Source organism: Dromiciops gliroides, chromosome 1 (genome assembly GCF_019393635.1).
Source record: "Dromiciops gliroides isolate mDroGli1 chromosome 1, mDroGli1.pri, whole genome shotgun sequence".
NCBI lineage: Eukaryota > Metazoa > Chordata > Mammalia > Microbiotheria > Microbiotheriidae > Dromiciops > Dromiciops gliroides.
The window spans coordinates 277541780-277556530 of NC_057861.1; the positions used below are offsets into that span (position 1 = coordinate 277541780).

Sequence of the window (14751 nt, forward strand, 5' to 3'; positions counted from 1 at the left end):
CATTGTAGGTCAAATTCATAGCTCCCTTGGGGGAAGGGAAGCTTCAGGACACTAGTTTAAAGGCATTTTCCTAGTAGTTGAACTTGAGAGTGAAAAGGAAACTTCAGCAATTCCTTTTCGGGTTTCATTGTGTTGAAGTTTGAAGAGCAGGATGACCAGAGAATGTGATGTTGAGAAATTTGTTTAAATATAATATAATGGATTTCCTGCATAACAGTTCATAAAGAATAACACAAAGTTCATATTTTATTTATTGGAATACAGGCTTTCGTACTACTATGAGTTTATACAACAGGAGTATCCCTGAAAAAATATGGACAAATTATATTTTTGTACTGAAAAATTTTAAATGCACTGAGAAGCTTGCTATCTAAATTAACCCTATGTGGAGCCTTTTATAAAGCAAATAATCACCTCTTAGGTTATCTGTTTTATATATCCAGACTTTCATATACTGAGCAGACAAATTTATGTTTCAAGTGGCTATTTGCATATTACCACCACCAACAACAAAATCCTCCCCAAAATAAATGTAACTAATATTATGATCCAGATTATTTCCTGGACATGGGGATGGGGTATACCAGATCGCAAATGTCATCTCTAAGGAATGTTTAAGTATCCAGAGGGTGCTACTTCTGCATCCACTCAGGCATGAAGAGAAACGTCTCTCTTCAGTGCCCTCCCACATTTTCCAATGTTTATCATACCTAACAGACAATGCATTAGCCTAGATCTGCAGCTGTACTATGGTTGCATTGCAGCTGGGAAAGGGGTTTTGTTGTGCGACCTGCATGCCAGAAGCTCAAAGGCAATCACTGCTCAAGCAGAACAATCATGTGTAGCAACGGGGTTTCTGGGACAGCCCCTAACCACATATCCTTTCAGGGCTGCATTTGTTATAGAAGGATGGGTGCCAAAAAACACAGTCAAAGAAGTTTGAAAACCACCACTGTGGAGTCTTTGTTACATCTCAAATTGTTTAACCAATATATACAGATTTGTAAATGAGATTCTCTTTTTGAAATCCAGATTTAAACTGAATTGTAAAATAGCAGTCAATGCATCCTTTGGTGATCATTATATTGGTTGCAGTCTAGAAAGAAAAGAATTCATGACCAGTAGGATCAAGCTGATAACTGAATATTTTTTAAATCACTAAAAAAATTTTATAAATTCATACCTGAAGAGACTTTTCCAATTTGACACCTTTGGAAGTGCTAGGATTTGGTTTCTTTTTAGTAAGTGTGTATGTTTTGTTGGCTGAATTTGTATCTTGTTTTTCTGGTGTCAGGTTGCACCTGTTGTCATGTATTTCCAATAATGGTATCATTAATAAAGATGTTGTAAAGATATTTTCTGACTAAAAGGGGGAAAAAGGAGAAATGAAAATAAAATACCTACAACTAATTAAAATTTTAAAGGGGGGATAAAATATAATATTTGAGCTTGAAGTGGCTTTACTCCTTTCCTAAGAAAGCTTTGTCTATGATATCAAAGATGAGTAATTGGTAAGAATTAAACAAAAGTTTCAGAGATGGAGACAAGAAAAGCATTGAAATTTATAGCTTTTGAGAATTGTCATTCTAGCAGCATTTTACTCTAACCATGAAAGTGTCAACAAAAAATACACAAATATAAGCAGTAGTGCCATAAAAAAAGAAAAAGATTAATCATCTATACTATACATATGACTCTAAAGCAAGGCTGCCATAAATATTTTTTCCCTACAAATTTGGCCTAAAAAAAAAAAAAAACCAAGTACTTCACATTCCAGTAAAAACTCTTTATTCGTGCTATAAAGTTAATCATTCCAAATTACCTAATACAATATTCATCAAGTTTCTGGATGATACAAAGTTAGGAAAGAGGCATAGCTAATGTGCCAAATGACAGAATCCAAATTTCAAAACACTTCTCTAAGCTAGAACAACAAAACAACAAGATGAATATACAATGGATAAAGGTATAATTTTTCATTTAGGTTTTGTTTTATTTTAAATCAGAAAAATATGGTCTAATAGCAGTTCAAATGAAAAAGGCCTGGGAATTGTAAAAGTTAACTCTGGCTTCTCAAAAAGCTAATATAATCCTAGGTTGCAGAAGTATGAGTACAGTTTTTAAAAGGAATATTGATGGCAGTGATGTAACCCTACACATAAGGAAAGCCAAAATAATAGCAGATGACATTTATGTCATACTTTATGGCTGGCAATATAAAATCATTATTTCATTTAATACTTATAAAAACAGGTAAATACAACAGACATATGAAGACACTAAGACTTAGAGGAGTTGTTATTTATCCATGATTACACAACTAGTGACACAAAGGAAGGATTTGAGCCCAGGTCTTCCTTTATTCAAAGTCTGCTGCTCTTTCCTCTAAATTATATTGCCTCTTGATAAGAGGCCTGGAAACTGTGAAACACAAGGAACAGTTAAAGAAACTAAGTCTGTTGAAGTAAAGAAGATCAAACCAAGAGGTCTTTAGAATTTTTGAAGATTTTGTGGCATCTGTTCTGATGAGTAGAACTTATTAGGAATCATTTCCACATAAGGAAGAGCTTTCTGAGAGAGAGGAGCAATTCTGTAACAGAATGGGTTGACTTGTAAAGTGGAGTTCTCTACCAGTAGAAATAGTGAATGACAGTCTGGGTGACCTTGTGTATTAGAGAAGGGATTCTCAGCTGGAATGCAGAGTTTTGTTGTAATATTAAGGGAAAACCAATAAACAGATTCACTGATATCCATGCAATACAGGGGAATTAAAGGGAAGCTCCATTAGCGCAATGAGTGGACCCCTATGGAAGATTTATAGGAGAACATGAACAAGAGTCATACATGATAAGTAGGTATGGATGGGCTGCAATTTGCATGACTAGAGAGACTAACCACATAAGTGAGATCACAAATCCATTGAAGATCAAAGAAGATTCCTTATTTTTAGTTAAAGGTACAGTGCAAGAAGAGGGAGGGTCAGGAGGTGACAGTACAGAACATCTATAGAGAACATGTGACAGTATTCCCAAACCCTCTCCATCAGAGCAGCTAGAAGCATGTTGGTGGTGTAGGCAGTATCAGAGAAAGATGAGAAAAAGTGACAATAGCATTTATAAATCCCTGATGGCATTACTTTAGTCTGATAATGAGCAGCTACATAAAATACCTCATTTTTCTGCAATCTGTAAATATAGTGTTATTATAGCACTTGGAGGAATGGAATAAAGACTTGAGAAAGGGGCAAAAACATTAAAAAACTCCTCTGATTATTTTCTTCTCACACCTTGACTATACAGTAACAAACTCCCTATCCCAAATACCTATTCACATATGCCTTAGGACTTTGCTTTGCAAAACTCATTTCTTAAAATGCACTTTTATTCCATGGAGTATTGACAACAACGGGGAAAAAAAAGAAGAAATGCAAATGTCTCATGGGTATTTTTACCTTCTCAGAAGTGGAGATAGTGAATTAAAGCTGCCAAGCAGAGCCTGACACTTTTCACCTCCTACAGTAAGTAGTAATGAAGATATGCATTTTTTTTTTATTTTAATTTTTTTTTTTTAGTGAGGCAATTGGGGTTAAGTGACTTGCCCAGGATCAAACAGCTAGTAAGTGTTTAGTGTCTGAGGCCGGATTTGAACTCAGGTACTCCTGACTCCAGGGCCAGTGCTCTATCCACTGTGCCACCTAGCTGCCCCTGCAATTGATTCTTTAGGTTAACAATTAGTGACATATATGGTAAGGTTGGAAAGAGTTAACTTCTTTTGTTTGAAATGGTTTTAGACTAAAGCACTGAAGCTAAATCTTTCTTGAAGTTTGATAAATATTCTATAAATAAATATTCCCCAAGTTTTGAAAAATAAGTATAATTTGTACAATGGCAGATCAGCCAAGACAAACTAATATCCTGGAGATAAGCAATGAAAAGCTCTGGTGACATTTAGTGGTTTTTATTCCAGTTATTAATAAGCTTCATATATCTCAAATACACATGAAACTATAGGCACGTTGATGAGTCTTTTAAAAATTAGTTAAAAGAGTTCCATATTGAAAGGCACTTATCCAACATGAATTTCTAATGTACTTGTAGTTTTGGCTGCCTAATAAACAGGAAATTAGAATCTGACAAACAATAAAAATTGACAAAAATACCATGAAAACTAAAATTCTTATAAGTTTCAGTTTTATATTTTAAAAAGCTATTCACCAACCTGTATATCTGAAATGTTGTCTTCTGTTAATAGCTGAGTACTTGGTTCTTCTTTTTCCCAATTATCTAAAACTAATGACTTTCTGACTTTCTTCACAGAAGAAACATGCTAGAATGAACAATTTATAAGAGAATAATTATTACATAATAAATTGGATATTGATTGCACAGGTAATATACTACAATATTCCAAATTTACCTCTTGTTTGCAGCTTTTATAGGTAGAGTCATCTTCCTCTTTGAGGAATATGTCTGTTCCAGTTTCTTCTTTTAAAACCTCACGAATATCTTCCTCTAAGAAGGCAAGTGGCTGCGACTGGATTTAAAGGATAAAAAAGTATCCCTTCTGTTAAAGCCACACTTTTTCCTCATATACAACAAGCCTACCTTTCATATATACTTTCCCTCCACTTGCATAATTTTCTTGTCAACCTCTAGGAATTTTTTAGGTTGAAAAAAACGTATGCTAAAATACTGCATTTTATGGCAAAAAAGATAACAGCACATTATGAGCACTGAGTTAATAAAACCTACTTTGTGAGAACATTATCCCATTATTTCCTAATTAAATCACACTTTCCAGATATATTTGTTTGTTTATTTGGGTTTTGATGGGGGCAATGAGGGTTAAGTGACTTGCCCAGGGTCACACAGCTAGTAAATGGCAAGTGTCTGAGGCTAGATTTGAACTCGGGTCCTCCTGAATCCAAGGCCGGTGCTTGATCCACTGCACCACCTAGCCGCCCCTCAGATATATTTTTAATGGAAACTATAGGGATATTTTAGAACTGGGAAATTTGGGAAATGCAATACACACTGGGCTACAAAGTAAATTAGCAAAGGAGAAAATTAGAAAAATAAAGTTTTAATAGTGTAAATAGCATAACTTTATTCATCAATCTAATTGTTAAGAGTTGAACAACCTCCTTGAATATGGAAAGTAAAAGTCATTGGAAAATTTCATCTTTATAAGCAAATTCAAAACAAATTTTTCATACAAAAGTATATTTTAATAATATTTTATTTTTCCCCAATTACATGTAAAGATAGTTTTTAACATTCATTTTTATAAGATTTTGAGTTCGAAATTTTTTTCTCTCTCTCCCTTGCCTCCCCACCCCTGAAGCCAGCAAGCAATCTGAAATAGGTTATATATTACAATAAAAAAGCATAATATTTTAAATATGTTTTATTTACTTTGAGGATCAATATCTTTCAGCTTTCTATTAGACAACAAGCTGATACAGTTCCTAACATTTAGTGAAGATCAGAGACTTTTATACTAGAGCTGTGATTTAACTGGTAAAACAAACTCCAAGATAAAGAAATCCTTCAGATGAAGGCCATTATCTTGTTTGCAACTCAAGTCTTACCAAGTTGCCCATAGCACTAACTAAAAAACTAAACTAAGTTATGTGGCTTGCCCAAGATTACTCAATGTATACATTACACCACTGTTTCTCTTCAGTGAAGAAATTAATTAAAACATCAGTTTGTACCCACCAACAAGGTAGGTACTAGGAATAGAAAACTTCCTCAAAATCTCTTAATAAAATGACAAATTCAGTTATTATTCTATATATAAGTAGTACTTTGGTTAAATGGCACTTGAGATATCAAGTAACCAATATTTCCAGCAGATTAAGGTAAGAGAATAAGATTAGCAAATGAAATATAACTCCAAAGCATTTGTAAAAACTCTCTTTGGAAATTAAAATGAGATTTAAAGCTGCTCTTATTTAGAAGAAGGGCTATATAGGAGTCATATTAATTAGCAAATTTGTCTTTTTCTAAAGGTAGAGTCATAATACCACAGGCATTATTCACCATCATTTCAAAGAAAATGTTTTAATTCTATTCTTCCCTGAAATTGCATAATAAGATTACTACTATATTCTGGTCATATGCATTTCTAGTTTTCAATATAATTACTAGCCAAATTTCTATGAAGTTAATTGAATAATTTTAGGCAATAATCTGGAAGAAATCAGTACTTCATGCTGCTCCCTCCATTTAATTCGATTCAAGCATAATTAACTACATAATGTTCATTATGAAAGTTTTTGTCCATGATCTAAAACATTTAAAAAATTATTTCTATCAAAAAATATTTCTACAAAGGAGTATTAATAAAATATAATGACTTCAAGCACAACAAGAAATTTGGACAAAAATGCTAACTTGATTGAAGAAAGACTATTATATGTTCAAATAAGGTCATGAAATCATACAGTGTGGATATCTATGAAAAGAAAATTCTCTTAATAAAGATAAACTTTTACAAAGGCTTTTTACTTCCCAGATTCAGTAAGGTTCCTCAAGCAAACTGAAAATTCACTGTACTAACACCTCGTATTTAAGATTGGTAACTACTCCTTGATTTTTCCTATTGAACCATTATAATTCATTCTTATACTAAGAATAAGGTCCTACCGATCACCAAATATATAAAAATATCCATTTACTCAATCCAGATTGAGGAAAAAATATATACCTACCACAATTTTTAGAGGTCCATATTTTTTCTCCTGAGCAGCAAGAGCATTCTTAAAAGGAGTTGGAGTTCTTGGTGTGGTACCCAGTATAGATCTTCTAATTGTAGGGGTTCTAAACCTATCAAACAGATATGGGTCAAAATCATGTTAAAAATTGTAATATGCATACTCACATTTTATTTAACTTTTAATTTTTTAACAAAAACTTTGACTACAAAGATACAATGGGGAGAAGCAGTTAGAATCACAGAATTACAAAGGTCAAGAACAAAAGAGGTGATCTAAGTCCAACTTTTACTTTAACAATGAATCTTGTCTCTATCCTTAACAAGTAGTCAAGTCACCTATTATTGTTATTTTTAAAAACTAATTCATCTAACATATGGGACAAAAGGGGATAGTTACTTTTACAAATTCCTAAGTATGATGGTTTTATGGGATCATATAAATGCATAACAAATAAATTACAGTGCTACTTCAGTAAATAACTACTTTAAAAGTCACTGCCCACTTTCTCTGAACACTAGACATTTTTTTTTCTTTTTTGGTGGGGCAATGAGAGTTAAGTGACATGCTCAGGGTCACACAGCTAGTAAGTGTCAAGTGTCTGAGGCCGTATTCAAACTCAGGTTCTCCTGAATACAGGGCCAGTACTTTATCCACTGCACCACCTAGCTGCCTTAGACAGACACTTAATGTTCACTTACCCTGCATTCTCCTTTTGATCTTTGGGTGTAGTTTCTTTGTGAAGAGGAGTTGTGATAAGTACTTTTTGGCCACAGATTGGGGTTGATGTAAATGCAGGATTTTCAATATTAAGTTGTTCATTTCCAGGGCATGTATTGAAAAACTTAAAAAAAAAGGGGGGGGGGTGGTACACAATTTAAGGACAATTTTATCTTTTAAAATCCCTATACTAATATTAAAGGTTAACACTAATTGACATTAGTTAAATGTTAATGTGGCACTTAAGTGCTATACAGGTACTCGAATAATATAAAAGGATCTAGATATAGGCCTCCAGAACACCGGGTAGATTTTAGCTTAGCACAATGACTGGCACATAGTTCAATAATAAGTAATAAATGTTTTGTTCTTTTGCCTTTATGGAATATTTATAGTAGGACATGGACAAATATTGAGAATGTGTAGATAGGTTGCAATCTGCAACACTGAATAGGGTGCTCATATTATTGAGATCACAGATCAATGAAGTATTTAGATAAATGTCAAATTTGTATATTTTTAAAATTACTTTCTTCTTCCTCTTAAAATGCATAAGAGTAATAACACATCTGCATTTGCTATCTAAAGTTTCTTCTAAAACAAAGCATAATACTGAATAATCTTTTTGAAAGATATCACAAAATTAATGTACTTTACTCATAGGTGTTTCAGGCCTTACTCTTTTTTTTTTTTTTTTTTGGTGAGACAATTGGGGTTAAGTGACTTGCCCAGGGTCACACAGCTAGTAAGTGTTAAGGGTCTGAGGCTGGATTTGAACTCAGGTCCTCCTGAATCCAGGGCTGGTGCTCTATCCACTGCACCACCTAGCTGCCCCCTTACTATTATTTTTTAAAAATTCTAATACATGGCTCTATGGTTTCCCATTCCAAATTAGACTAGAAACTTAGATCTCATTGTACAAGTACTTTAAATATACATTTTTAAATCTATGTCCATGAATTACAATGTCATTTTTTTAGAGTAATCTACTACTACTAAGAACTTTTAAAATATTACTTAAACAAATAACACACAAAAAGGCTATACCTGTGAAGGAGAAAATGGTAGTGTTTTCACTGGTGTATGTTTTAGTGCAATGTTGACAGCGTCATTAAATGAGCCATCATTGAGTTCACCAATTGGTGACTGACCAACTCGCATTCTTCTCTTCTTTCTTAAGATAGTAGGTGGAGTGCTAAACTTGGCCACATTTGGGGATACTGAAGGAATAGTATCACCCTCTCCACTACTGAAATTGTTTTTTTTCCCTTCCAGTACAAGACTGACATTAAACTGACATTCCATGGCTCCTTCACTGTGCTGAATACGCATCAATTTAACTGGGGTGGGTTTAACAGGAGAAGCAGCAGCATCAGAAAGGTCAAAACTGGTAACATCACTCCAAGCTACAGGATCCTGCAACACAGTAGGTTATTATTAAAGTTAATTTGATAAGAAATTTGGATATAATCTTAAACACCAGTTGACTTTATTCCCAGAGGGTCAGTAAAACCTCTCATTTTCATCATTAGCAATCAGCTTTAGCTGGATATTTAACAAGACAACTTAAGAACAATAACCCAAGTTCCCAGTTTTACCCTCTTTCCAATCTGGAATATTTTAAATAATATAGCATTTTGACACTTGTAGCTCACTATGAAAGTATATCAAAATGAATAGTTTAAAATATATTTTATCTGAAAGTGAGCTCCTTGGCCCCAGTGCACACTAATCCTCAGCCTTCTGCCCAGAAGATCTAGGAAAAGCCAATGGAAAAGCAACGGCCTGATAAGATGAACCTTGCAATGCTTTAGGAGTGTGTTGTTCAGTCATGTCTGACTCTGTGACCCCATAGACCATAGCACACCAGGCCCTTCTATCTTCCACCAGCTCCTGAAGTCTGTCCAAGTTCATGTTCATTGTTTCCATGACTATCTAGCCATCTCATCCTTTGCTGTCCCCTCTTCTTTTTGCCTTCAATCTTTCCCAACAACAGGGTCTTTTCCAATGAGTCTTGTCTTCTCATTATGTGACCAAAGTATTTCAGCTTCAGAATTTGGCCTTCTAGTGAATAGTATGAATTATGACTGATTTGATCTCCTTGCTTTCCAAGGGACTCCCAAAAACCTTCTCCAGCAACACAATTCAAAATAATCAATTCTGTTGTGCTCAGCTCTCCTTATAGTCCAACTCTCACAGCCATACACTGATAGTGAACAATCCATAGCTTTGACTAAAAAGGACCTGTGTCAGCAAGGTGATGTCTTTGCTTTTTAGTATAACGTCCAGATTTGTCATAGCTTTCCTTCCAAGGAGCAAACGTCTTAATTTCATGACTGCAGTTGCCAATTACAATGATCTTTGAGCCCACTTACACTGCTTCCATTTCTTCTCCTTCTATTTGCTAGGAAGTAATGGGACCAGTTGCCATGATCTTAGGTTTTTTAAGTTAAGATTCAAGACAGCTTTCTTACACTCTCCTCTTTCACCTTCATCAAGAGGCTTCTTAATTCCTCTTCACTTTCTGCCATTAGAATAGTATTATCTGCATATCCGAGGTTGTTTATATTTCTCCCAGCAACCTTAATTCCAACATTTGATCCATCCATCCTGGCATTTCACATGACATACTCTGCATAGAAGTTAAATAAATAAGCCTTCTTGTACTCCTTTTCCAATCTTAAACCAATCAGTTGTTCCATGTATTGTTCTAACTGTTGCTTCTTGGTCTGCATAAAGTGTTAAGTGATATCTGAGATGTCATAAAAACAAATGCAAAGTGAAAAGAGTTTGTTTGTTTTTTTGGTGAGTCAATTGGGGTTAAGTGACTTGGCCAGGGTCACAGAGCTAGTGTCAAGTGTCTGAGGCTGGACTTGAAATCGGGTACTCCTGAATCCAGGGCCGGTGCTCTACCCACTGTGCCACCTCGCTGCCCCATGAAAAGAGTTTTTGCAAAAAGAAAATTATCCACTTTATTGATGAGGTTCTTTGTTTCAATAAATCTCAGGACACTTTCCTTCTTCGTGTAGAGTGTGGGACAGTGATCAATTAGAGCCACTATGGAATGCTGCCCTTCTCAGTTGGTACTGGGTGATTGTCCTGGATAAGCTCTCAACAGAAGCAATGGAAATGATTTTAATATGGCCAGTCAGCTCTTTGGGGCTCCAAGTGCTGTACCAGGGCAGGTCCACAGAGTCTGTGAGCCATGGCAACCTCAGAAGTCTCAGCAGCAGTAGTTCTGACACCCTCCCCCCCACCCCTTACACCATGTTGATGGAGGACAAAGCTGTCAACACTCCAGCTTATCCCTTCAATGGGGAAACTAGGAGTAAACCAAATTGACTGCAGCTGGCAGTCCATGCCAAACTAGGCTTAAGAAAAGTGTACAAAATAATTCTAATGATAGGGTTTTAATCACAAAAAATGATGAAGATTGGTAATGATCCCACATTTTGTATGACCAAGTAGTAGAACAGTATTAAAACTGCACCTCTGTACTTAATAAATTCATATGTTGTTCACACAAGAATATTTCATTCTTCTGGCTTGCCTGCATGCCTACACGTGGTAAAGACCCACTGCATGTGACAAGAGGCTGATCAGATTTGCTTGTGAAGACACAGGCCTGGCATATCCTTCTGTACTGACACAAGCATTGGGATATTTATTAGGTCTTTCATTTTATAGGGATACCAGAAATTTGAGGTCCTTCCAGCACAATGTGTAATTTATTTTGCCAGAGACACATACAATGCCTACAACAATGTCAATGTCTATTTGAGAAACCATCAGGATCCTCTTCCATTTGTACTGATGCACCTGAGGAATGCACAGATCAGGCTCATTAAGGGGTCATGAAAAAATGGATTTGTCAAAGGCTATAAATACAAGCCTTTCTACAAAGATTCCACAGAACAAGAAAATCTGCCTGAAAGATTAAGAACAGATTTCTTTAAGCAACAACAATGCTGAACTTTAAGCTGTGGTACACGGCCTCAGACACTTGACACTTACTAGCTGTGTGACGCTGGGCAAGTCACTTAACCCCAATTGCCCCCACACACACACACACACACACTCACACACAGTAAAAAAAAGAAGAAAGGTGGGACTAGTCAAAATATAAGGGAAAATGTGGTATAAATAAAAGGTATGGTCCTTTTCTAGAGAGGGTAAAGTAGGAAGAGTTACTGGGGTATTTTTAGTTTGTTGCCTATTTGGGAAGGCAGGTTGGGAGGGTGGGGAAAGATTAAAGTATCTGTGGTTCATGTCAGAATTTTAATTCTTTCAAATGGAAAGCAAAATTAGTTCCAATTTAGGGCCAAATGCCTAAACTTGAAATGCTGTTCTTTTGTACTCTACAAAGTAATGCTTAGGAAAATAACTGGCAGAATCATATAATGAATGAGTGTATCATTAATGAGTTAGCTATTTTGTCAGAGTTCCAAATTCATTTTGTGATTTGGGGATCTAGTGGTTTTTCTTTAATACCAGTTTTGAGTAATTTTTAACATGGAAAGGTATTACAAAGCAATAAAGCTATTTCAGAGTTATATATGTGTGTGTGTGTATTAAGATATACATGCATATATAATACATGTGTTTATATGTATATAAAATCCAAGAATACAATATTATACATCAAAATTTTTCACCTTGTTCAAAGGAGGAAAACTATAACAAATTCACAAATTACCTTTTTTTGGTCTTAGAATGATTAAATACAGTGTATTCCTGAGTGATCTTATAAAATTCAAAATAGGACAGGATTAGACTGAATGAGCTTGTGCAACATTCAAAACTAATTTTCATATCAAACGAAAAAACCCCTCCTGTCTAAAGTAAATCTTTATTCTTATTTTTTTTTATTTAGTGAGGCAATTGGGGTTAAGTGAGTTGCCCAGGGTCACACAGCTAGTAAGTGTTAAGTGTCTGAGGCTCAATTTGAACTCAGGTACTCCTGACTCCAGGGCCAGTGCTCTATCCACCGCGCCACCTAGCTGCCCCTATTCTTATTTTTTAAGTAGCCAATACAAAATGCAAAACTCTCTTAAATTACACACATCTTTTGAATATAAGTTAAAAAAAATTCCAGGGCTGTTCTCAAACGTACAAAATATATCTTTGTCCAAATAAGCTCAAGAAAATATTGACAGTAGGAACTAATCAATAGTATAATGGAGATCTTCTAGCTCAGGGGTCTCAAAAATATAGATTCACTGACTTATTAGTGTCCTGTGACTTTTGCAGAGTTGATGTCCAGCCTTGCTCAAATTTGAGAAAGATAAGATTATTATGTGGCATAGCAGAAAAGACAATGGAATTTATATCTTGACTCTACCACTTATTAGTTTTACCTTGTACAAGCCTAACATCTTATCCATAAAAATAAAAGATACACGTCTTCTTCCTAGTTTGCAGGATTATCATGAGCAAAGTATTTTGTAAATCTTAAAGTACTGTATAAATGTAAGCAATTGTTATCATAGCCAGTGATAATACAGTCTCAGACACTTGACACTTACTAGCTGTGTGACCCTGGGGAAGTCACTTAACCCTCATTGCCCTGTCCCCCCCCCCAAAAAAAGTGATCTGGGAATCAACAGACACTGAATAAACTTAAAGAAGTTCATAGTAGCTATAAAAACAAATCCTTAATCAGTATCTAACTGAGGCTAATACTTTCTATTTCAAATATAGGCCCAGAAATAGATTTTTTGCTTTCTGTACAAGGACCAACCCAATTAGGTTCAAAGATGATGGTGGCCAGTCTGACTGCAATAATGATTCTTTGTTTCCAGAAATTCATGAAGACTCTACTGAAGTATGGAGGAGCTGTGATTTGAGTTAGGAAAGGGAACATATAAACAGAAACCACAGCTCCTTGAAGTAAGCTTTGCTAAGATAAAATATTAGGAAAAGATCAACCAGGTAACTACTTTTTCAAAGACTTAAGAATTTGGAGATCTACTACAAACCTTTTATTTTACAGATGGTGGAATGGAGACCCAGACAAAGGAGGTGACCTGCCCATGGTCCTTAAGCTTCCCAAGGGACAAATATGGGCTGAAGCTACAAGACTCAGGTTCTAGCACTGTGACCCCGGGCAAGCAGGTCTCTGGGCTTCAGCTGACTCACCAGATTGGCCCTTAGAAGGTCTTCCTATTTCTGATTCTGCGAAGCTTTCCAACTCTTAGAAAAAAGCTATGGCTCCCTTCTTCATGGTGCTTTCTGAGAGTGTGTGTATAAGTGTGTAACATTTCAGACACTCTCATTACCTACTACAATGGGTTTGAATTTCAGAATTTTATCATTAGAAAAATTTGATACATACTTTAAAATTGAAACTGCATGGAAAATGACAAGAATCCCCTAATGACCAATAGTCAAAGGAGTTGATTTTCTTTTTTTTTTTGCAGGGCAATGGGGGTTAAGTGACTTGCCCAGGGTCACACAGCTAGTTAAGTGTCAAGTGTTTGAGGCCGGATTTGAACTCAGGCACTCCTGAATCCAGGGCCGGTGCTTTATCCACTGAGCCACCTAGCTGCCCCCCAAAAGAGTTAATTTAATTATAAATTATACAACTTACAGATTCAATTAATTCTAATGTCTCCGCAAATTCTGGAATCGTCTGTAGAGATGACAACACTGCATTTGCTTCCACAGCCAGGAATTTGGTGGGTGAACTCTGCTGGGCGGATGCATTCTGGTTTTCATCCATACTGTAAAACTCACTAGTTTGCTCTTCAAGGCTATTTAGAGTATTAGACATGCTATCATCCATGAGGAAACTACCGGACCAGCTAGAAAAACTTCCTGTCTGCTAAAAATACAGAATAAATAAATGTTATATTATCTGTGATTTTAAATGTAGATGTATCTAATTCATATGGATTTAAAGCAAAAAGTTCTTCTTAAAACAGATTTCATATGGACATATCATTTACAGTAAAATACCATTAATCTCCAAAATCAGGATGAAAGAAAACAATTAAAACGAGTTCTATCAATTCTCTAGATGTTCTTTTTTTTAATTTTATTTTTATTTAATTTTATTTTTTAGTGAGGCAATTGGGGTCAAGTGACTTGCCCAGGGTCACACAGCTAGTAAGTGTTAAGTGACTACGGCCAAATTTGAACTCAGGTACTCCTGACTCCAGGGCTGTTGCTCTATCCACTGTGCCACCTAGCTGCCCCTCTCTAGATGTTCTTAATGAAATCTTTTTTTCAAATTTGTAAAAATCATTCTACATTTTAAAAAATATGCTTTCGATTAAATGTACTCTATCAAGATGGACCTTAACAGCATAGAG

At 35.3% G+C, this 14751-nt stretch overlaps 1 protein-coding gene across 1 annotated transcript in view; it reads right to left on the minus strand.

Annotated features, from left to right (window-relative positions):
- MYBL1 (MYB proto-oncogene like 1) overlaps positions 1 to 14751 on the minus strand; it is a 66957-nt gene that overhangs the window by 2828 nt on the left and 49378 nt on the right. The window contains exons 9-15 of the mRNA XM_043975465.1: positions 14028 to 14261; positions 8486 to 8854; positions 7420 to 7562; positions 6716 to 6830; positions 4417 to 4533; positions 4219 to 4326; positions 1184 to 1363 (exon numbers count right to left, since the gene is read on the minus strand). Of these exons, the coding sequence (XP_043831400.1) occupies positions 1184 to 1363; positions 4219 to 4326; positions 4417 to 4533; positions 6716 to 6830; positions 7420 to 7562; positions 8486 to 8854; positions 14028 to 14261 (1266 nt within the window). The remainder of the gene's footprint in view (positions 1 to 1183; positions 1364 to 4218; positions 4327 to 4416; positions 4534 to 6715; positions 6831 to 7419; positions 7563 to 8485; positions 8855 to 14027; positions 14262 to 14751) is intronic.